General features: G+C 44.4%; 4 protein-coding genes across 4 annotated transcripts; all 4 read right to left on the bottom strand.

Moving 5' to 3' along the window:
- Positions 1-287: 287 nt before the first annotated feature.
- On the bottom strand, positions 288-3622 carry LOC137809891 (uncharacterized). Its single transcript, XM_068610952.1, has 7 exons — positions 3533-3622; positions 3181-3432; positions 2606-3001; positions 2283-2534; positions 1852-2103; positions 1522-1672; positions 288-532 (listed from the first exon to the last, which is right to left on the bottom strand). Exons 1-7 carry the CDS (start codon positions 3620-3622, stop codon positions 288-290), a joined length of 1638 nt encoding a protein of 545 aa, XP_068467053.1.
- An 81-nt stretch (positions 3623-3703) lies between these two features.
- Positions 3704-4915, bottom strand: LOC137809890 (uncharacterized). The gene has a single exon (XM_068610951.1). The coding sequence runs from the start codon at positions 4913-4915 to the stop codon at positions 3704-3706; it is 1212 nt and encodes a 403-aa protein (XP_068467052.1).
- Positions 4916-4975: 60 nt separating this feature from the next.
- LOC137809889 (uncharacterized) lies at positions 4976-7995 on the bottom strand. The gene is made up of 9 exons (XM_068610950.1): positions 7516-7995; positions 7164-7415; positions 6812-6984; positions 6446-6697; positions 6152-6338; positions 5836-6051; positions 5405-5656; positions 5093-5225; positions 4976-5010 (listed from the first exon to the last, which is right to left on the bottom strand). The coding sequence occupies exons 1-9, from the start codon at positions 7993-7995 to the stop codon at positions 4976-4978; spliced, it is 1980 nt and encodes a 659-aa protein (XP_068467051.1).
- Positions 7996-8152: 157 nt separating this feature from the next.
- Positions 8153-20793, bottom strand: LOC137809888 (uncharacterized). Its single transcript, XM_068610949.1, has 9 exons — positions 20475-20793; positions 20295-20356; positions 19917-20163; positions 10002-10191; positions 9678-9903; positions 9139-9498; positions 8775-9067; positions 8242-8674; positions 8153-8170 (listed from the first exon to the last, which is right to left on the bottom strand). Exons 1-9 carry the CDS (start codon positions 20791-20793, stop codon positions 8153-8155), a joined length of 2148 nt encoding a protein of 715 aa, XP_068467050.1.
- Between the last annotated feature and the right edge of the window lie 540 nt (positions 20794-21333).

Raw genomic sequence — 21333 nt, 5'->3', positions numbered from 1 at the left:
TATATAAGAGTTCCTAACAGATTTTCTAAGGTACGCACGTTCAGTTCATACACTTTACGCTTGCGAGTGACAGAGCTGTTTGTGAGAGAGATTTGCACGGTTCCAGTTCTTAGTATTTGGTGATACCGTCACTGACTTGAGCGTCGGAGTGCGATCGGCCGCAGCGGCGCCGTATTGTTTCTTTGCAGGTTCTTGAGATAGATCCAGAGGAGGAACAGAGGTGAGAAGCGGCGCGCACGTCGATCCTTTGACGAGGCATTCTCCAGCGCTCCGGTCAACAGGCAGGATCAGGTACCATTAGTATTATTGCCACTAATAACAGTTATGGTAGCATTAATATTATTGCCACGAATAACTCCTATCGTACTATTAGTTTTATTGCCACGAACAACATTGATGGTACCATCAGTATTATTGCAACCAATAACACTGATAGTACCATTAGTATTATTGCCACCAATAACACTGATGGTACAATCAGTTTTATTTCCACCAATAACACTAAGGATAACATCAGTTTTATTCATGTGTTCTTCTTGAATCAAAGTAGAAAATAAGGTGAGGAAGCAATGGGTGAGATGATCAAGACCCTCCTAGGAGTTGTGTTGGCCTTGTAGGTGCATGATGAGTATGGTGTTTGAGTGGTTCGGCCAGCTCAAGGGAGAAGGTGAAAGGATTGAAGTTTAGAGCCTAGATTTCTAGGAGAAGTACAGCTTGTGCACAAAAATGGCAGCATAACCTTACTCAATTAAACTTGAAAATACAAGGTGTAGGCTCCTCCTTTTATGGACTAAGGAGGACCATAATGCAACCCTAATGCTAGCCAAATGAAATGTAAATGTGAAGCACATGGGTGCACAAATGAGAACATGGGGAGGGGTGTGTCTAGTTTTTCTGCTCACCCCCCCTCCATGGTCTTTCTAGAATGTTCACACAAATATGCTTTCTACACTACTATAATTACTAAGCACCCCTAATGGGCCTTTATGTAACAATTACAAAGGTCTTCTCTTCCCAAAACCGTAGCTTTGACCCATGTGTATGTGAAGCTAGACGGTCTAGAAGGAATCCTCATCATGGCCTAGACGCTCCTTATGTAGTCGCTCCTCATCATGGCCTAGACGCTCCTTATGTAGTCGCTCCTCATCATGGCCTAGACGCTCCTCTTCATGGGCTAGACGCTCCTTTTTTAGTCTAGACGCTCCTCATCATAGGTTAGACCGTCTAGTCTTGGAGGCTTGGCTTTCATCGTGTGGTGAGCTTGGGCCCTCCTCCATCACTGATGGTACCATCAGTATTATTCCCACCAATAACATTGACTACCATCAGTATTATTCCCGCCAATAACACTGATGGTACCATAAGTTTTATTACAACCAATAACACTTATGGTAACATCAGTATTATTGCCACCAATAACACTGATGGTACCATCAGTATTATTGCAACAAATAACACTGATGGTACCATCAGTATTATTCCCACCAATAACACTAATGGCACAATAAATATTATTCCCACCAATAACATTGATGGTACAATCAGTATTATTCCCACCATTAACATTGATGGTTCCATCAGTATTATTTCCACCAATAGCACTGATGGTGCCATCAGTATTACTGCCACCAATAGCTCTGATGGTGCCATCAGTATTACTAGCACCAATAAACTGATGGTAGCATCAGTATTATTCCCACCATTAAAAGTGATGGTTCCATCAGTATTATTCCCACCATTAACAGTGATGGTTCCACCAGTATTATTCCCACCAATAACACTGATGGTATCATCACTATTATTCCCACCAATAACACTAATGGTTCCATCAGTATGATTCCCACCAATAACACTGAAGGTTCCATCAGTATTATTCCCACCAATAACACTGATGGTACCCTCAGTATTATTGCCACCCATAACACTGAAGGAAACATCAGTATTATTTCCACCAATAACACTGATGGAAACATCAGTATTATTACCACCAATAACACTGATGGCAACATCAGTATTTTTGCCACCAATAATACTGATGGTGCCATCAGTATTACTGCCACCAATACCACTGATGGTGCCATCAGTATTACTGCCACCAATAAACTATTGGTAGCATCAGTATTATTCCCACCATTAAAAGTGATGGTTCCATCAGTACTATTCCCACCATTAACAGTGATGGTTCCATCAATATTATTCCCACCAATAACACTGATGGTATCATCACTATTATTCCCACCAATAACACTAATGGTTCCATCAGTATAATTCCCACCAATAACACTGAAGGTTCCATCAGTATTATTCCCACCAATAACACTGATGGTAGCATCAGTATTATTGCCACCCATAACACTGATCGAAACATCAGTATTATTGCCACCAATAACACTGATGGAAACATCAGTATTATTGCCACCAATAACACTGATGGCAACATCAGTATTTTTGCCACCAATAACACTGATGGTGCCATCAGTATTACTGCCACCAATAGCACTAATGGTGCCATCAGTATTACTGCCACCAATAAACTATTGGTAGCATCAGTATTATTCCCACCATTAAAACTGATGGTTCCATCAGTATTATTCCCACCAATAACACTGATGGTTGCATCACTATTATTCCCACCAATAACACTAATGGTTCCATCAGTATTATTCCCACCAATAACACTGAAGGTTCCATCAGTATAATTCCCACCAATAGCAATGATGGTACCATCAGTATGATTCCCACCAATAACACTGAAGGTTCCATCAGTATTATTCCCACCAATAACACTGATGGTACCCTCAGTATTATTGCCACCCATAACACTGAAGGAAACATCAGTATTATTTCCACCAATAACACTGATGGAAACATCAGTATTATTACCACCAATAACACTGATGGCAACATCAGTAGTTTTGCCACCAATAATACTGATGGTGCCATCAGTATTATTGCCACCAATAGCACTGATGGTGCCATCAGTATTACTGCCACCAATAAACTATTGGTAGCATCAGTATTATTCCCACCATTAAAAGTGATGGTTCCATCAGTACTATTCCCACCATTAACAGTGATGGTTCCATCAATATTATTCCCACCAATAACACTGATGGTATCATCACTATTATTCCCACCAATAACACTAATGGTTCCATCAGTATAATTCCCACCAATAACACTGAAGATTCCATCAGTATTATTCCCACCAATAACACTGATGGTAGCATCAGTATTATTGCCACCCATAACACTGATCGAAACATCAGTATTATTGCCACCAATAACACTGATGGAAACATCAGTATTATTGCCAACAATAACACTGATGGCAACATCAGTATTTTTGCCACCAATAACACTGATGGTGCCATCAGTATTACTGCCACCAATAGCACTGATGGTGCCATCAGTATTACTGCCACCAATAAACTATTGGTAGAATCAGATTTATTCCCACCATTAAAACTGATGGTTCCATCAGTATTATTCCCACCAATAACACTGATGGTTGCATAACTATTATTCCCACCAATAACACTAATGGTTCCATCAGTATTATTCCCACCAATAACACTGAAGGTTCCATCAGTATAATTCCCACCAATAGCAATGATACCATCAGTATTATTTCACCCATAACACTGATGGAACCCTTAGTATTATTGCCACGAACAACATTGATGGTACCATCAGTATTATTTCAACCAATAACACTGATAGTACCATTAGTATTATTCCCACCAATAACACTGATGGTACCAAAAGTATTATTCCCATAAATAACACTCATGCTATCATCAGTATTATTCCCACCAATATAACAGATGGTACCATCAGTATTATTCCCACCATTAACATTGATGGTTACATCAGTATTATTTCTACCAATAACACCGATGGTACCATCCGTATTATTGCCACGAATAACGTTGATGATACCATCAGTATTATTCCCACCAATAACATTGATGATATCATCAGTATTATTGCCACAAATAACACTCATGGTACCATCAGTATTATTCCCACCATTAACAGTGACGGTTCCATCAGTATTATTCCCACCATTAACAGTGATGGTTCCATCAGTATTATTCCCACCAATAACACTGATGGTAGCATCAATATTATTCCCACCAATAACACTAATGGTCCCATCGGTATTATTCCCACCAATAACACTGAAGGTTCCATCAGTATAATTCCCACCAATAACAATAATGGTACCATCAGTATTATTGCCACTCATAACACTGATGGTATCATTAGTATTATTGCCACCAATAACACTAATGGTACCATCAGTATTATTCTCACCTTTAACATTGATGGTTCTATCAGTACTATTCCCACAAATAACACTGATGGTACCATCACTATTATTCCAACCAATAGCACTGATGTTACCCTCAGTATTATTCCCATCATTAATACTGATGGTTCCAACAGTATTATTGCCACTAATAACACTGATAGTACCATCAATATTATTCCCACGAATAACAGTGAAGGTACCATTAGTATTATTGCCACTAATAACAGTGATGGTAGCATTAATATTATTGCCACGAATAACTCCAATCGTACTATTAGTTTTATTGCCACGAACAACATTGATGGTACCATCAGTATTATTGCAACCAATAACACTGATAGTACCATTAGTATTATTCCCACCAATAACACTGATGGTACCATAAGTATTATTCCCATAAATAACACTCATGCTATCATCAGTATTATTGCCACCAATATAACAGATGGTACCATCAGTATTATTCCCTCCAATAACACTGATGGTACAATCAGTTTTCTTTCCACCAATAACACTCAGGATAACATCAGTCTTATTCCCACCAATAACACTGATGGTACCATCAGTATTATTCCCACCAATAACATTGACTACCATCAGTATTATTCCCGCCAATAACAGTGATGGTACCATAAGTATTATTACCACCAATAACAATTATGGTAACATCAGTATTATTGCCACCAATAACACTGATGGTACCATCAGTATTATTCCCACCAATAACACTAATGGTACAATAAATATTATTCCCACCAATAACATTGATGGTACAATCAGTATTATTCCCACCATTAACATTGATGGTTCCATCAGTATTATTTCCACCAATAGCACTGATGGTGCCATCAGTATTACTGCCACCAATAGCTCTGATGGTGCCATCAGTATTACTAGCACCAATAAACTGATGGTAGCATCAGTATTATTCCCACCATTAAAAGTGATGGTTCCATCAGTATTATTCCCACCATTAACAGTGATGGTTCCACCAGTATTATTCCCACCAATAACACTGATGGTATCATCACTATTATTCCCACCAATAACACTAATGGTTCCATCAGTATGATTCCCACCAATAACACTGAAGGTTCCATCAGTATTATTCCCACCAATAACACTGATGGTACCCTCAGTATTATTGCCACCCATAACACTGAACGAAACATCAGTATTATTTCCACCAATAACACTGATGGAAACATCAGTATTATTACCACCAATAACACTGATGGCAACATCAGTATTTTTGCCACCAATAATACTGATGGTGCCATCAGTATTACTGCCACCAATACCACTGATGGTGCCATCAGTATTACTGCCACCAATAAACTATTGGTAGCATCAGTATTATTCCCACCATTAAAGGTGATGGTTCCATAGGTACTATTCCCACCATTAACAGTGATGGTTCCATCAATATTATTCCCACCAATAACACTGATGGTATCATCACTATTATTCCCACCAATAACACTAATGGTTCCATCAGTATAATTCCCACCAATAACACTGAAGGTTCCATCAGTATTATTCCCACCAATAACACTGATGGTAGCATCAGTATTATTGCCACCCATAACACTGATCGAAACATCAGTATTATTGCCACCAATAACACTGATGGCAACATCAGTATTTTTGCCACCAATAACACTGATGGTGCCATCAGTATTACTGCCACCAATAGCACTGATGGTGCCATCAGTATTACTGCCACCAATAAACTATTGGTAGCATCAGATTTATTCCCACCATTAAAACTGATGGTTCCATCAGTATTATTCCCACCAATAACACTGATGGTTGCATAACTATTATTCCCACCAATAACACTAATGGTTCCATCAGTATTATTCCCACCAATAACACTGAAGGTTCCATCAGTATAATTCGCACCAATAGCAATGATGGTACCATCAGTATTATTTCACCCATAACACTGATGGAACCCTCAGTATTATTGCCACGAACAACATTGATGGTACCATCAGTATTATTGCAACCAATAACACTGATAGTACCATTAGTATTATTCCCACCAATAACACTGATGGTACCAAAAATATTATTCCCACCAATAACATTGATGGTACAATCAGTATTATTCCCACCATTAACATTGATGGTTCCATCAGTATTATTTCCACCAATAGCACTGATGGTGCCATCAGTATTACTGCCACCAATAGCTCTGATGGTGCCATCAGTATTACTAGCACCAATAAACTGATGGTAGCATCAGTATTATTCCCACCATTAAAAGTGATGGTTCCATCAGTATTATTCCCACCATTAACAGTGATGGTTCCACCAGTATTATTCCCACCAATAACACTGATGGTATCATCACTATTATTCCCACCAATAACACTAATGGTTCCATCAGTATGATTCCCACCAATAACACTGAAGGTTCCATCAGTATTATTCCCACCAATAACACTGATGGTACCCTCAGTATTATTGCCACCCATAACACTGAACGAAACATCAGTATTATTTCCACCAATAACACTGATGGAAACATCAGTATTATTACCACCAATAACACTGATGGCAACATCAGTATTTTTGCCACCAATAATACTGATGGTGCCATCAGTATTACTGCCACCAATACCACTGATGGTGCCATCAGTATTACTGCCACCAATAAACTATTGGTAGCATCAGTATTATTCCCACCATTAAAGGTGATGGTTCCATAGGTACTATTCCCACCATTAACAGTGATGGTTCCATCAATATTATTCCCACCAATAACACTGATGGTATCATCACTATTATTCCCACCAATAACACTAATGGTTCCATCAGTATAATTCCCACCAATAACACTGAAGGTTCCATCAGTATTATTCCCACCAATAACACTGATGGTAGCATCAGTATTATTGCCACCCATAACACTGATCGAAACATCAGTATTATTGCCACCAATAACACTGATGGAAACATCAGTATTATTGCCACCAATAACACTGATGGCAACATCAGTATTTTTGCCACCAATAACACTGATGGTGCCATCAGTATTACTGCCACCAATAGCACTGATGGTGCCATCAGTATTACTGCCACCAATAAACTATTGGTAGCATCAGATTTATTCCCACCATTAAAACTGATGGTTCCATCAGTATTATTCCCACCAATAACACTGATGGTTGCATAACTATTATTCCCACCAATAACACTAATGGTTCCATCAGTATTATTCCCACCAATAACACTGAAGGTTCCATCAGTATAATTCCCACCAATAGCAATGATGGTACCATCAGTATTATTTCACCCATAACACTGATGGAACCCTCAGTATTATTGCCACGATCAACATTGATGGTACCATCAGTATTATTGCAACCAATAACACTGATAGTACCATTAGTATTATTCCCACCAATAACACTGATGGTACCAAAAGTATTATTCCCATAAATAACACTCATGCTATCATCAGTATTATTCCCACCAATATAACAGATGGTACCATCAGTATTATTCCCACCATTAACACTGATGGTTCCATCAGTATTATTTCTACCAATAACACTGATGGTACCATCCGTATTATTGCCACGAATAACATTGATGATACCATCAGTATTATTCCCACCAATAACATTGATGATATCATCAGTATTATTGCCACAAATAACACTCATGGTACCATCAGTATTATTCCCACCATTAACAGGGATGGTTCCATCAGTATTATTCCCACCATTAATAGTGATGGTTCCATCAGTATTATTCCCACCAATAACACTGATGGTAGCATCAATATTATTCCCACCAATAACACTAATGGTCCCATCAGTATTATTCCCACCAATAACACTGAAGGTTCCATCAGTATAATTCCCACCAATAACAATAATGGTACCATCAGTATTATTGCCACTCATAACCCTGATGGTATCATTAGTATTATTGCCACCAATAACACTAATGGTACCATCAGTATTATTCTCACCTTTAACATTGATGGTTCTATCAGTACTATTCCCACAAATAACACTGATGGTACCATCACTATTATTCCAACCAATAGCACTGATGTTACCCTCAGTATTATTCCCATCATTAATACTGATGGTTCCAACAGTATTATTGCCACTAATAACACTGATGGTACCATCAATATTATTCCCACGAATAACAGTTAAGGTACCATTAGTATTATTGCCACTAATAACAATGATGGTAGCATTAATATTATTGCCACGAATAACTCCAATCGTACTATTAGTTTTATTGCCACGAACAACATTGATGGTACCATCAGTATTATTCCCACCAATATAACAGATGGTACCATCAGTATTATTCCCACCAATAACACTGATGGTACAATCAGTTTTCTTTCAACCAAAAACACTCAGGATAACATCAGTCTTATTCCCACCAATAACACTGATGGTACCATCAGTATTATTCCCACCAATAACATTGAATACCATCAGTATTATTCCCGCCAATAACAGTGATGGTACCATAAGTATTATTACCACCAATAACACTTATGGTAACATCAGTATTATTGCCAACAATAACACTGATGGTACCATCAGTATTATTGCAACCAATAACACTGATGGTACCATCAGTATTATTCCCACCAATAATATTGATGGTTCCATCAGTATTATTTCCACAAATAGCACTGATGGTGCCATCAGTATTACTGCCACCAATAGCTCTGATGGCGCCATCAGTATTACTGCCACCAATAAACTGATGGTAGGATCAGTATTATTCCCACCATTAAAGGTGATGGTTCCATCAGTATTATTCCCACCATTAACAGTGATGGTTCCACCAGTATTATTCCCACCAATAACACTGATGGTATCATCACTATTATTCCCACCAATAACACTAATGATTCCATCAATATAATTCCCACCAATAACACTGAAGGTTCCATCAGTATTATTCCCACCAATAACACTGATGGTACCCTCAGTATTATTGCCACCCATAACACTGAAGGAAACATCAGTATTATTGCCACCAATAACACTGATGGAAACATCAGTATTATTGCCACCAAAAACATTGATGGCAACATCAGTATTTTTGCCACCAATAACACTGATGGTGCCATCAGTATTACTGCCACCAATAGCACTGATGGTGCCATCAATATTACTGCCACCAATAAACTATTGGTAGCATCAGTATTATTCCCACCATTAAAACTGATGGTTCCATCAGTATTATTCCCACCATTAACGGTGATGGTTCAATCAATATTATTCCCACCAATAACACTGATGGTATCATCACTATTATTCCCACCAATAACACTAATGGTTCCATCAGTATAATTCCCACCAATAACACTGAAGTTTCCATCAGTATTATTCCCACCAATAACACTGATGGTACCATCAGTATTATTGCCACCCATAACACTGATGGAAACATCAGTATTATTTCCACCAATAACACTGATGGAAACATCAGTATTATTGCCACCAATAACACTGATGGAAACAGCAGTATTATTGCCACCAATAACACTGATGGTACCATCAGTTTTATTTCCACCAATAATTCTTATGGTACTATCAGTATTATTTTAACCAATAACTCTGATGGTACTATCAGTATTATTCCAACCAATAACAATGATGGCAACATCAGTATTTTTGCCACAAATAACACTGATAGTGCCATCAGTATTACTGCCACCAATAGCACTGATGGTGCCATCAGTATTACTGCCACCAATAAACTATTGGTAGCATCTGTATTATTCCCACTATTAAGACTAATGGTTCCATCAGTATTATTCCCACCATTAACAGTGATAGTTCCATCAATATTATTCCCACCAATAACACTGATGGTATCTGTACCGCCCCGATGGTCGGGTATGATGACGTGGCATCCTACTATAGTGTAGGCGTGTTGACGAGGCGCCAGGTTGGCAAGAAGAGAAAGAAGTCGGGGGGCACGCGTAGTCGCCGGTTGCTAAGCTGGCGTGTTCCGACTTCCAGTTTACCAGAATAGGCGATCGCCAGGTTAAAGATCAAGTCGCCAGATGAAGACCCAGGCGACCAAGCAGTCGGAGATCGCCAGAACAAGCACATCGCCGAAGATGAAGGAGAAGCAGATTATGAAGGCGGCCGGCGAGACCACAGGGAAGGTGTATGAAGGCCCTAACTCGCCAGTTCCAGTATAGATCGCACTCCTAAGTTAGCTATGCACTGGGCAGTACCATGCATAGGTAACTTAGCCAAAATGAGAGTAGAAGCAGCGCCAAGTCAGGGAGCCTCCAGATGATGGCACGTGTACAGTTGGATGCGAGCCACGTGTCCAAGTCTGTAACTGCCAGGAGAGAGAAAACCACCAGGTATATAAGAGTTCTTAACAGATTTTCTGAGGTACGCACGTTCAGTTCATACACTTTACGCTTGCGAGTGACAGAGCTGTTTGTGAGAGGATTTGCACGGTTCTAGTTCTATCAGTTTTTGGTGATACCGTCACTGACTTGAGAGTCGGAGTGCGATCGGCCGCAGCGGCGCCGTATCGTTTCTTTGCAGGTTCTTGAGATAGATCCCGAAGAGGAACGGAGGTGAGAAGCGGTGCGCACGTCGATCCTTTGACGAGGCATTCTCCAGCGCTCCGGTCAACAGGCAGGATCATCAGGCGCCCACCGTGGGGCCGTGTAAAACTTGCTCCCATCCACAGCGTGAGTTCGTGGAAGTTTTCGAGGTTTTCTGCGCGGTTTTCTGCTGGTGCAACCGTCGTTCGCAGTTTCTTTGAGTTTCGTTCGGTGAGTTTGTGTTTTGCACCGTTTGTTTGGCTTTCAATCGATGGAGTGAGGTCTTTTGTTGCTTGGGCGCAATCTGTTTGGTGGAAGTTCGAGTTCTTTTGTGGTTTTCTGCGAAGGTTTACGGTGTTCTTGAGTTCTTGCGCAGTTTCTTGAGTTTTCTCCGATTGATCGCTGATTCGATCGTGGTTGAAGTGTTGTTCGTTGTATTCCTGTGGTTCGCTGAAGTTAATGAGAAAGATGAGAAGCAATCGTTCCAGTCCCGTGGCTCCTGTCGCTGCTGAAGGCGACGCCGCCATGACCATGGCGCAGATGGCAGAGATGATGCGCTTGTTGCAGGCAACCGTGGAAGCCTCGCGCGTAGAGCAGGCAAGGATACATGAGGACCTGGTCGCCTCTCGCGCCAGGAACAAGGAGCTCAGCAAGGTAGCTGAGGAGCTGCGTCGAGCTCTTCAGGAGCAGCAGGGACGTTCTTCTGCTGAAGAGGTGGCACCGTCGACGCCACCTCGTGTGTTCCCAATGCCTTTCGTTCAGGCGATTACCGACACGCCAATTCCCACGAGCGTGGTTCCGGTTAAGGCTGTTTTTACCGGCGTGGAGGCTGGAAAATTTTTGGGTTTTCTCTTGACTGAAAGAGGAATAGAAGCTAACCCGGACAAGTGTGCCGCCATTTTGGCGATGAGAAGCCCGGCTACAGTAAAAGAAGTCCAGCAGCTGACAGGTCGGATGGCAGCCCTATCTCGCTTCGTGTCAGCTAGCGGAGAAAAGGGGCATCCCTATTTTCAGTGTCTGCGGCGCAATAACAAGTTCGTTTGGACGAAAGAGTGCGAGGAAGCTTTCGTCAAGCTGAAGGAGTATCTGGCGAGCCCGCCGGTTCTGTGCAAACCGCTGGCGGGAATCCCTCTCAGGTTGTACTTCGCTGTGACTGAGAGGGCGGTGAGTGCGGTGCTCGCCCAGGATCAAGATCAGGCTCAGAAGCCTATTTATTTTGTGAGCAAGGTGTTGCAGGGCCCAGAAACGAGATATCAGGCCCTGGAGAAGGCTGCGCTGGCTGTGGTGTTTTCGGCGAGGAGGTTGCGCCACTACTTCCACAGCTTCACAATACTGGTGATGACTGACCTGCCCATCCAGAAGGTCTTGAAGAAACCTGACGTTGCGGGAAGAATGGTGAAGTGGGCAGTGGAGTTGTCAGAATTTGACATTAAATATGAGCCCCGAGGCCCGATCAAGGGGCAAATCTTTGCAGATTTTGTGGTCGAGCTCTCATCAGAGGCGACGCAGGTTGAAGGAGATGATTTCCGTTGGGTACTCTCGGTGGATGGATCGTCGAACCAGCAGGGTAGCGGTGCTGGAGTCATATTGGAAGGACCCAACGGCGTGCTGATCGAACAATCGTTGAGATTTGCCTTCAAAGCCAGCAACAATCAAGCAGAGTATGAGGCGCTAATCGCCGGGATTCTGCTGGCCAAGGAGATGGGAGCTAGGGTGCTGATGGCTAAGAGTGACTCGCTGCTAGTCACAGGGCAAGTAACAGGCGAGTTCCAGGCTAAAGATCCACGAATGGCGGCTTACTTGGCGTATGTGCAGGAATTGAAGAGTTCCTTTGCCTCTTTTGAAGTAGTACATGTGCCCCGAGAACAGAATGCCCGAGCTGACTTGCTTGCTAAGCTCGCCAGTTCAGGCAAGGGGGGTAGGAAGAGGACGGTGATTCAAGAAACTCTGAAGACGCCGAGGACATTTGTAGTAGATCACCTGGTCCTTCAGATAAGCAAGTCGACGGAGAGAGCAGCGAGAAGCCATAAGTCTTTGACGCAAGAAACTCTGAGATCGCCGAGAATTAGAGCATGTCGAGGAGAGAAGGTGGACATGATGCAGGTCTGCGCCACCCATGAGCCAGACACTTGGATAACACAGTACAAGCGGTGCTTGGCAGATGGCCTCCTCCCGCTAGATCCAACAGAAGCTAGGAAGGTAAAGAAAAATTCCAGCAAGTATACATTGATTGATGGCGATCTGTACAGGTTTGGGTTCACTCACCCACTCCTGGAATGTATACACGGCGAGAAGTGCACGAGAATTATGGCAGAGCTCCACGAAGGAATATGTGGAAGCCACGTCGGGGGTCGAGCTCTGGCCGCGAGGACTCTCCGTGCAGGCTACTATTGGCCATCCATGAGAGAAGATTGCAAGAAGTATGCCCAGTGCTGCAAACAATGCCAGCAGCACGCCGATTGGCACAAGGCACCTCCCGAGGAGTTGAAGTCGATCTATAGCCCTTGGCCGTTTCATACTTGGGGAATCGACATACTGGGACCTTTCCCGCTGGCGATCAGGCAGATGAAATACTTGGTGGTGGCGATTGAGTATTTCACCAAGTGGATTGAAGCAGAACCAATGGCCCAGATCACCGCACACAAGATCGAAGGTTTTGTGTGGAAGAACATTGTGTGCCGGTTTGGAGTGCCTAAACGCCTAGTGTCAGATAATGGGACGCAGTTTGCGAGCCACCTGTTGAAGAAGCTTTGCGAAGGGGTTGGAATTCAACAAGTGTTTGCATCCGTCGAGCACCCTCAAAAAAATGGCCAGGTGGAATCAGCTAATCGGGTGTTGTTGAGAGGTTTGAAGAGAAGGCTTGAGAAAGCCAAGGGAAGTTGGGCTGAGGAGGTGCCCCGCATAGTCTGGGCGTACCACACCACCGAGCAGTCAGGAACCCATGAGACCCCGTTTAGCTTGGTCTATGGGTGCGACGCCATGATTCCGGTGGAGATCCAGGAGAGCTCGCCGAGATTCCAGAACTTTGTAGAGGAAGACTCGAATGAAGAGAGAAGGCTGAACCTGGATCTGCTGGATGAAGTCAGGGAAGAGGCGAGGCTGAAGGCTGAGGCGGTGAAGAGGAGGATCGAGCGAAGATACAACTCAAAGGTGATGCCAAGGCAGTTTAGAGAAGGCGATCTGGTGATGAGGAAGGCCCACCAGTACGAGATGGAGAATAAACTATCACCCAAGTGGACTGGACCGTTCAGAATAACCGAGGCGCTCGGGAACGGGGCCTACCGCTTAGAGACGCTGGAAGGAGGGGCGATTCCTCGCACCTGGAACGCCACACACCTGAAGTTGTACTATAGTTAAGAGCTTTGTAAGTAAAGACAAACACAAATGTTATATTACAATGTCTCTGTTAAAACAGTTTCAAGGGGGCACTCTTTTTTCCCTAAGGAGGGTTTTTAATGAGGCCACCCAATAAAAGAAGAGTTTTCGAAGTATAAGGTGTTTTCGGATTGCCTGTGTGCTATTTTCAAAAGTTTTGAAGAAAGACCTTGTCATTTGTACATGATTTAAGGCAAGAAAAGATATACTGCGTGCTTTCTAAAAAGTTTTAAGTCCTCATCGTTTTTCGGCGACTAGAGGCACCAGTTAAGTTTTAAGTCCTCATCGTTTTTCGGCGATTGGAGGCACCAGTTAAGTTTTAAGTCCTCATCGTTTTTCGGCGATTGGAGGCACCAGTTAAGTTTTAAAGTCCTCATCGTCTTTCGACGATCGGAGGCACCAGATGAAAGACCTCAACGCCCTCGCGCGTTTTGAGGCAAGATGAAGTCCTCCTCGCCGTTGAGCGAGTGCAGGCGAGAAAGAGAAAAAGTCCTCCGTGTTTCTGGGAGCGAGAAGATGTAACTCCTGGGGCAATGTAGAGGCAAGTTAAAAGACCTCCTCGCCGTCGAGCGGGTGCAGGCGAGAAAGAGTAAAAGTCCTCCGTGTTTCTGGGAGCGAGAAGATGTAACTCCTGGGACAATGTAGAGGCAAGTTAAAGACCTCCTCGCCGTCGAGCGGGTGCAGGCGAGAAAGAGAAAGGTCCTCAGTGCATCCAGGGGGGAGGAGATGTACACCCTGGGCAAGTTGAGGCACCAAATAAAGTCCTTCTCGCCGTTGTGCGAGCTAAGGCCAGTTAAAGACCTCCTCGCCGTCGAGCGAGTGCAAGCGAGAGAAAGAAAAGGTCCTCAGTGCATCCAGGGGGAGGAGATGTACACCCTGGGCAAGTTGAGGACCAGATAAAGACCTTCTCGCCGTTGAGCGAGTTCAGGCGAGTTAAAAGACCTTCTCGCTTCTGTGCGAGCATAGGCAAGATAAAATCCTTCTCGTCTCAAACGAGTTCAGGTATGGCGCAGAGGGTGGAAGAAGCTTGAAAGGTGGCTAAGGTAGGTTCGAAGAGAACGCCTAGTCAGCCGGTTTTTTGCTCTGAAGTTCAGGGGGGCAAGAGAAGATCCCAAAGGGCGTTTCTACCCCAGATAAAGAAACGATTGCCAAAGCATGAAGCTAGGAAAGGCTGATGGTACCAAGAGTTCTTGGCGATCGGGGAAAGTTCAAACGACGGCGAGAAGGTTGAAAGACTTGTTTGATAAAGCAGGTCGAGTGGGACGTTGTTTGAGCCAATCATTGAGTTACAGTTCGTTGTTCGAAGGGTATTCTTGCGATAAGGTTAGTTGCCTTAAGAATACAAGTTGTTTAAAGTGATTATTGCTTAAGTTTGAATTGGCTCGAGGCAGTTACGTCAAAAGTCGTATTTGCAAAATTGTTAAGTTAAATCCGACAAAGTTAAACATGCAAAGAAGGTTAAAGCGCTTAAAAGGAGTCAGGGGAGAGAATATCCAAGCCTTGTGATTGAAATAAGTATTTGATAAAAGCACACATACAAGAGTTTTTACAGAATAATACGAGGGAAATTATAAAGTAGCAGATGAGGTGGAATGGATTAGTCTTCAGCAGGAACGACCTTTCCATCTACTACTTCGTTGTTCAACGACACCATGCTGAGGTCGAGATCGGGGAATAAGCATGCGAATTGTTCCCGAGCGGCTTCGAATCCAGCAGCCAGAATCTGAGCAGAGTTTAGCTTAAGTTCTTCAAATTGCCCTTGAAGTTCTTCAACCTGTTTCTTGAGCTCTTTGTTCTGCTGCTCCTGCTCTTCAACCTGTTTTCGGAGTTGTTCGTTGGTCTCTTGAGCATGGAGAAGGTCGTCAGTAACCTTCTTGGATTCTGTTTGAGCTTGGGCCAACTCAGCAGCCATCTTTCATTTCTCCTTGTTTGCCTCGGCGAGATCAGCCATGGCGTCGTCCCTCGCTTTTTCTACTTGCCCAAGTAGCTTCTCGCGGTCGATCGACCTCTGCTCCAGTTTTTGCACCCTGGCGGCGTCAGCTTGGATGTGAGCCTCCAGGTCGCTCGCCTTGGTGCGCAGAGGCACGATTTTGCTTTCTAGCTCAACTTTCTCTTGGGCAAGATCATGAACTTTGCGGCGAAGGTCAGCAGCTTCCTTGCGCGCCAGCCTGAGCTCGGTATTCAGGGTGTCCTCCACTCGGGAGTGTTCTATTTCTGCGAGCGTCAGGCTGAATGACATCTTCTCCACCTCAACCTTCATAGTGCTATTTTCGGTCTTGAGGTTGTAGAGATCGTCTTGAAGCCTCCTGGTGGAGCTCTCCACAGCCCTCGTTATGATCGATGGGATATCCTCTGCTATGGTTTTGAGTTTGGCAGTCAGAGGTTCCCACATCCTTGTGACTTCAAGGGAAAGATTTGATGCTTGGAGAGGCGCCAGGGGGGCTTGTTGAGGGTTCTCGCCGCCACCTTCCTTAGCAGGATTTTCAGTGTTTGCTTCTTGGCGTGGCGACGCAATCGGGGATTCGGTAATTAGAATTGGAGAGGTGTGACCAACCTCATCCCCGATTGGAACGTTCTCTGCAGCTGAAGTGTTTGAAGGGGGGCCCCCTCCAGCTGAGATGTGTGGCGTAGAGGCACTTGGGGGGTCCTCCAGAAAATTTGGCTCTTGAGCCTCAGCTGCTGGTGGCGCAGTGGCCAGTGGAGTTGCTTGGACTGGTGATGAAGGGGCTTGTGGTGTTGGCGATGAGGGAGGAGGAGCGGGCGTTGATGGTGGTGATGAGGTTGGAAGAGGGGGTGGAGCAGGTGGAGAAGATGGTGTCACCCTCTTCCTTTTCGTGACAAGGCCATCCTCTGTGACCTCGTCGTCCTCTTCTTCCTCCTCTTGGACGATTTGGGGGGCTTTTTGTTTAGGCCTCTTAAGGACCAGTTTCTTGCGCTGGGTGGGTTCCTTAGGCGGTGATCGCCCATGAACGATGGCCTTCTCGACCGCCGAGTTGGGCACCGTCTGGGAACCGGTCGCCAACCCGTGGTTTCGGGCGAGCGCCTTTAAGTTGGCGAGCATGTTTTTTCCCAACATGGTGTCTGCATGAAACGAAAATGCACGAGTTAGCTCAGAGAAGAAAAAGATAAGTGTATGAGGCAATAAAACAGCAAAACAGGTAGTATATGCAGAAAAGGTAAAACCAAAGTCTTGTGCGTATCGCATAAGACGCCCAGAAGCAGTATCAGAAGTAATGTCAAAGCAACAGTTTGGATGTCCTAACCTATTTGGAATTCTAGCTGGTCCTCAAAGAATTCGAAGGAGATCAGGGTGGGGGTCAGGAATGTTATGTTGGCATCTGCCACCCTCTTCCAGAATAGACAGAGGTCTCGGTCCAAAGCTCCCATGCTATCAGGACTTCTGGGCCTCCTGAAGCAGCTCTTGGACTCCTTTTTCCCCTTGTCCACCCAGTACAAGGGGAAGCCATCGAGAAGGGAAGTGTCTTTATCGTTGGCGCGTACTTGGATGAACTTCCCCTTCCAGTCTTTGTACGATTGCTGGAAGATGGTAAAAATGGATCTCCCAGCAACTGCATTCAGGCTGACCCACAGGCGGTCTCCTGGGTGCTTGGCCTCAAAAAGGAACAAAAACACGTCCACCGACGCAGGCAACCCCAGGTGGTCGCATGTTATTTCAAAGGCTCGAACAAACGCCCAGCTGTTGGGGTGAAGCTGGGCGGCAACGATGTTGAGCTCGGTCAAGAGTTCCCTCTCGAATCGGGTGAGAGGGAACCTGAGTTTAACCTTCTTGAAGAAAGTTGTGTAGACAAAGCAGAAGGGCCCGTCGGCGCTTACTTTGTCATCAGCACACACTGGCAGAGCGGCGGGGCAAGGCAGCACCATCATTCTCTCGTCGTGCTCCTTGTGAAACGATTGATAGGCCTCGTCCCCCTTTGTCAACCGCAGAACTGCTCCCGCAGTGTTCACCGACGAGGTCTCCTTCAGAAGGGTTGGGTTAGCCCAGGGGTATAGAGTTTTGAAGTCTGGCAGAGGGACGGGGGCTCCTCCAGCATTAGGTGGAGTCGCCTGGGCCAGAGCAGATTGGGAAGATGCAGGCCTCTCAGCCTGCGAAGAGGAAGCGCCACGAACTTGCGCTGAGTCGTGTGCTTGTGAAGGAGGGTTTCGTGCTGATGGAGGGGGGTTCGGGGTAATCTTGGTGCGAGTCATGATGGCAGCTGCAAAGGAAGAAGAACGGAAAAATGATCAGGAGGGTTACGAAGGCTGACTCGGTCACAGAAGGAAGGTGAAACGACGAACGAATGTGAGTTCGTTGCGACGATCGACAAAGCCCTAAGTTACGCAGAAGAGAAATGGAAAAACGACCCACAGCGTATGCACCCGGCAGTTACAGGATGATGCAAATCGGTGAAAATGCAAGGAAACCCAGCAGACGAAGGAAAGTAATTACCTTTCGATGATCAGGAAGACGATGGAGGAAGATGGTGATCTGGAGCGTTGAAGAGCGTTGAGAGTTTTCGCAGAGGGAAGTTAGAGCGTTTGCAAGCGCGAAGGAAAGTGATGAAACAGTGGAACGTAATGGGTTTAAGGGTTTTCGAAATGGTTTTGAGAAGCGCTAACGGCAGATGAAGATAGCCGTTGATGAAAGCCACGTGTCGAACGATGAGTGAAGGGGTTGGTGGAGCGTCAGAGCAGCAGAAAGTACAATCGCTTGGAATTCTGCGTCAGTGCCACGTAGATCGGTGTTAACGAAGGCTCTTTCAGTCTTTTCGCTAGACAAGTCTTCGCTTAAGACTGGGGGGCTTGTGTACCGCCCCGATGGTCGGGTATGATGACGTGGCATCCTGCTACAGTGTAGGCGTGTTGACAAGGCGCCAGGTTGGCAAGAAGGGAAAGAAGTCGGGGGGCACGCGTAGTCGCCGGTTGCTAAGCTGGCGTGTTCCGACTTCCAGTTTACCAGAATAGGCGATCGCCAGGTTAAAGATCAAGTCGCCAGATGAAGACCCAGGCGACCAAGCAGTCGGAGATCGCCAGAACAAGCACATCGCCGAAGATGAAGGAGAAGCAGATTATGAAGGCGGCCGGCGAGACCACAGGGAAGGTGTATGAAGGCCCTAACTCGCCAGTTCCAGTATAGATCGCACTCCTAAGTTAGCTATGCACTGGGCAGTACCATGCATAGGTAACTTAGCCAAAATGAGAGTAGAAGCAGCGCCAAGTCAGGGAGCCTCCAGATGATGGCACGTGTACAGTTGGATGCGAGCCACGTGTCCAAGTCTGTAACTGCCAGGAGAGAGAAAACCACCAGGTATATAAGAGTTCTTAACAGATTTTCTGAGGTACGCACGTTCAGTTCATACACTTTACGCTTGCGAGTGACAGAGCTGTTTGTGAGAGGATTTGCACGGTTCTAGTTCTATCAGTTTTTGGTGATACCGTCACTGACTTGAGCGTCGGAGTGCGATCGGCCGCAGCGGCGCCGTATCGTTTCTTTGCAGGTTCTTGAGATAGATCCCGAAGAGGAACGGAGGTGAGAAGCGGTGCGCACGTCGATCCTTTGACGAGGCATTCTCCAGCGCTCCGGTCAACAGGCAGGATCAGTATCATCACTATTATTCCCACCAATAACACTAATGGTTCCATCAGTATAATTCCCACCAATAACACTGATGGTTCCATCAGTATTATTCCCACCAATAACACTGATGGTACCATCAGTATTATTGCCACCCATAACACTGATGGAAACATCAGTATTATTTCCACCAATAACACTGATGGATTCATCAGTATTATTGCCACCAATAACACTGATGGAAACATCAGTATTATTGCCACCAATAACACTGATGGTACCATCAGTTTTATTTCCACCAATAATTCTGATGGTACCATCAGTATTATTCTAACCAATAACTCTGATGGTACCATCAGTATTATTCCAACCAATAACGATGATGGTACCATCAGTATTATTCCCACAAATAACACTCATGGTACCATTAGTATTATTGCCGCCAATAACACTCATGGTACCATCAGTATTACTCCCACCATTAACACTGATGGTACCATCAGTATTACTCCCACCATTAACACTGATGGTACTATCAGTATTATTACCACGATTAACACTGATGGTTCCATAAGTATTATTCCCACCAATAATACTTATGGTACCATCTGTATTATTGCCACCAATAACACTGATGGTACCATCAGTATCATTGCCACCAATAACGCTGATGGTACCATCAGTTTTATTGCAACCAATAACACTCATGATACCATCAGTATTAGTGCCACAAATAACACTCTTGGTACAATCAGTATAATTGCCACAATTAACACTGATGGTACCATCAGTATTATTCCCACCATTAATAGTGATTGTTCCATCAGTATTATTCCCACCAATAACAGTGGTGGTTCCATTAGTATTATTCCCACCAATAACACTCATGGTACCATCAGTATTATTCCCACCAATAACATTGATGGTACCATCAGTATTATTCCCACAAATAACACTCATGGTAACATCAGTATTATTGCCGCCAATAACATTGATGGTACCATCAATATTATTCCCACCATTAAAACTGATGGTTCCATCAGTATTATTCCCACCAATAACACTGATGGTACCATCACTATTGTACCGTCCCGTACCCGGGCGTTGACGAAGTCAAGGTCAAAGTCAACGTAAAGGTCAAAGTCAACGTAAAGCGTCGCCCAGGTAAGGCGTCGCCTAGCAGTGCATCGCCGAGATAGGGCGCCGCCCAACTGGTTGTCGCCAAGATGGAATGGCACAAGGTCAAGGTGACCACAGCGCTGCTCCCCGATACCCATGGGTAGGAAAGACCATGGAGGGGGCGACGCCGTGGGAGGGCCCCAAACCCTGGATAACCAAGGAACAGTAATAAAGAGGAGAGAAAGGTGGCTTCAAGGCCATAGTAACAACACCAGTGTAGGGCAGCCTGACTCGTGAAGTACCTCTGCTGATGGCATTTTCATGTGTTCTTCTTGAATCAAAGTAGAAAAATAAGGTGCGGAAGCAATGGGTGAGATGATC

Source organism: Phaseolus vulgaris, chromosome 2 (genome assembly GCF_000499845.2).
Source record: "Phaseolus vulgaris cultivar G19833 chromosome 2, P. vulgaris v2.0, whole genome shotgun sequence".
NCBI lineage: Eukaryota > Viridiplantae > Streptophyta > Magnoliopsida > Fabales > Fabaceae > Phaseolus > Phaseolus vulgaris.
The sequence above is the reverse complement of the archived record's forward strand: the minus strand, read 5'-3'. Positions and strand labels throughout refer to the sequence as shown.

Bases quoted from the DNA above. Each gene is read 5' to 3' on its own strand.
- LOC137809888 (XM_068610949.1), bottom strand. From the start codon at position 20,793: ATGAGTGTTATTTGTGGGAATAATACTGATGGTACCATCAATGTTATT. The intron at 9,904-10,001 runs GTTATTTGTGGC...TAATACTGATAG, and splicing joins ATACTGATGGCACTATCAGT to TACCATAAGAATTATTGGTG. The intron at 8,675-8,774 runs GTGGGAATAATA...TTGTACCATCAG, and splicing joins GATGGTATTCAATGTTATTG to TGTTATTGGTGGGAATAATA.
- LOC137809890 (XM_068610951.1), bottom strand. From the start codon at position 4,915: ATGGTAGTCAATGTTATTGGTGGGAATAATACTGATGGTACCATCAGT.
- LOC137809891 (XM_068610952.1), bottom strand. From the start codon at position 3,622: ATGGTATCATTGCTATTGGTGGGAATTATACTGATGGAACCTTCAGTG. The intron at 3,002-3,180 runs GTTATTGGTGGG...TGCTACCAATAG, and splicing joins ATACTGATGGAATCTTCAGT to TTTATTGGTGGCAGTAATAC. The intron at 533-1,521 runs GTGGGAATAATA...TGATTCAAGAAG, and splicing joins TTGTACCATCAATGTTATTG to AACACATGAATAAAACTGAT.
- LOC137809889 (XM_068610950.1), bottom strand. From the start codon at position 7,995: ATGAGTGTTATTTGTGGCAATAATACTGATGATATCATCAATGTTATT. The intron at 5,657-5,835 runs GTTATTGGTGGG...TGCTACCAATAG, and splicing joins ATACTGATGGAACCTTCAGT to TTTATTGGTGGCAGTAATAC. The intron at 5,011-5,092 runs GTACCATCAATG...TGGTACCATCAG, and splicing joins TGGTGGGAATAATACTGATT to TGTTATTGGTGGCAATAATA.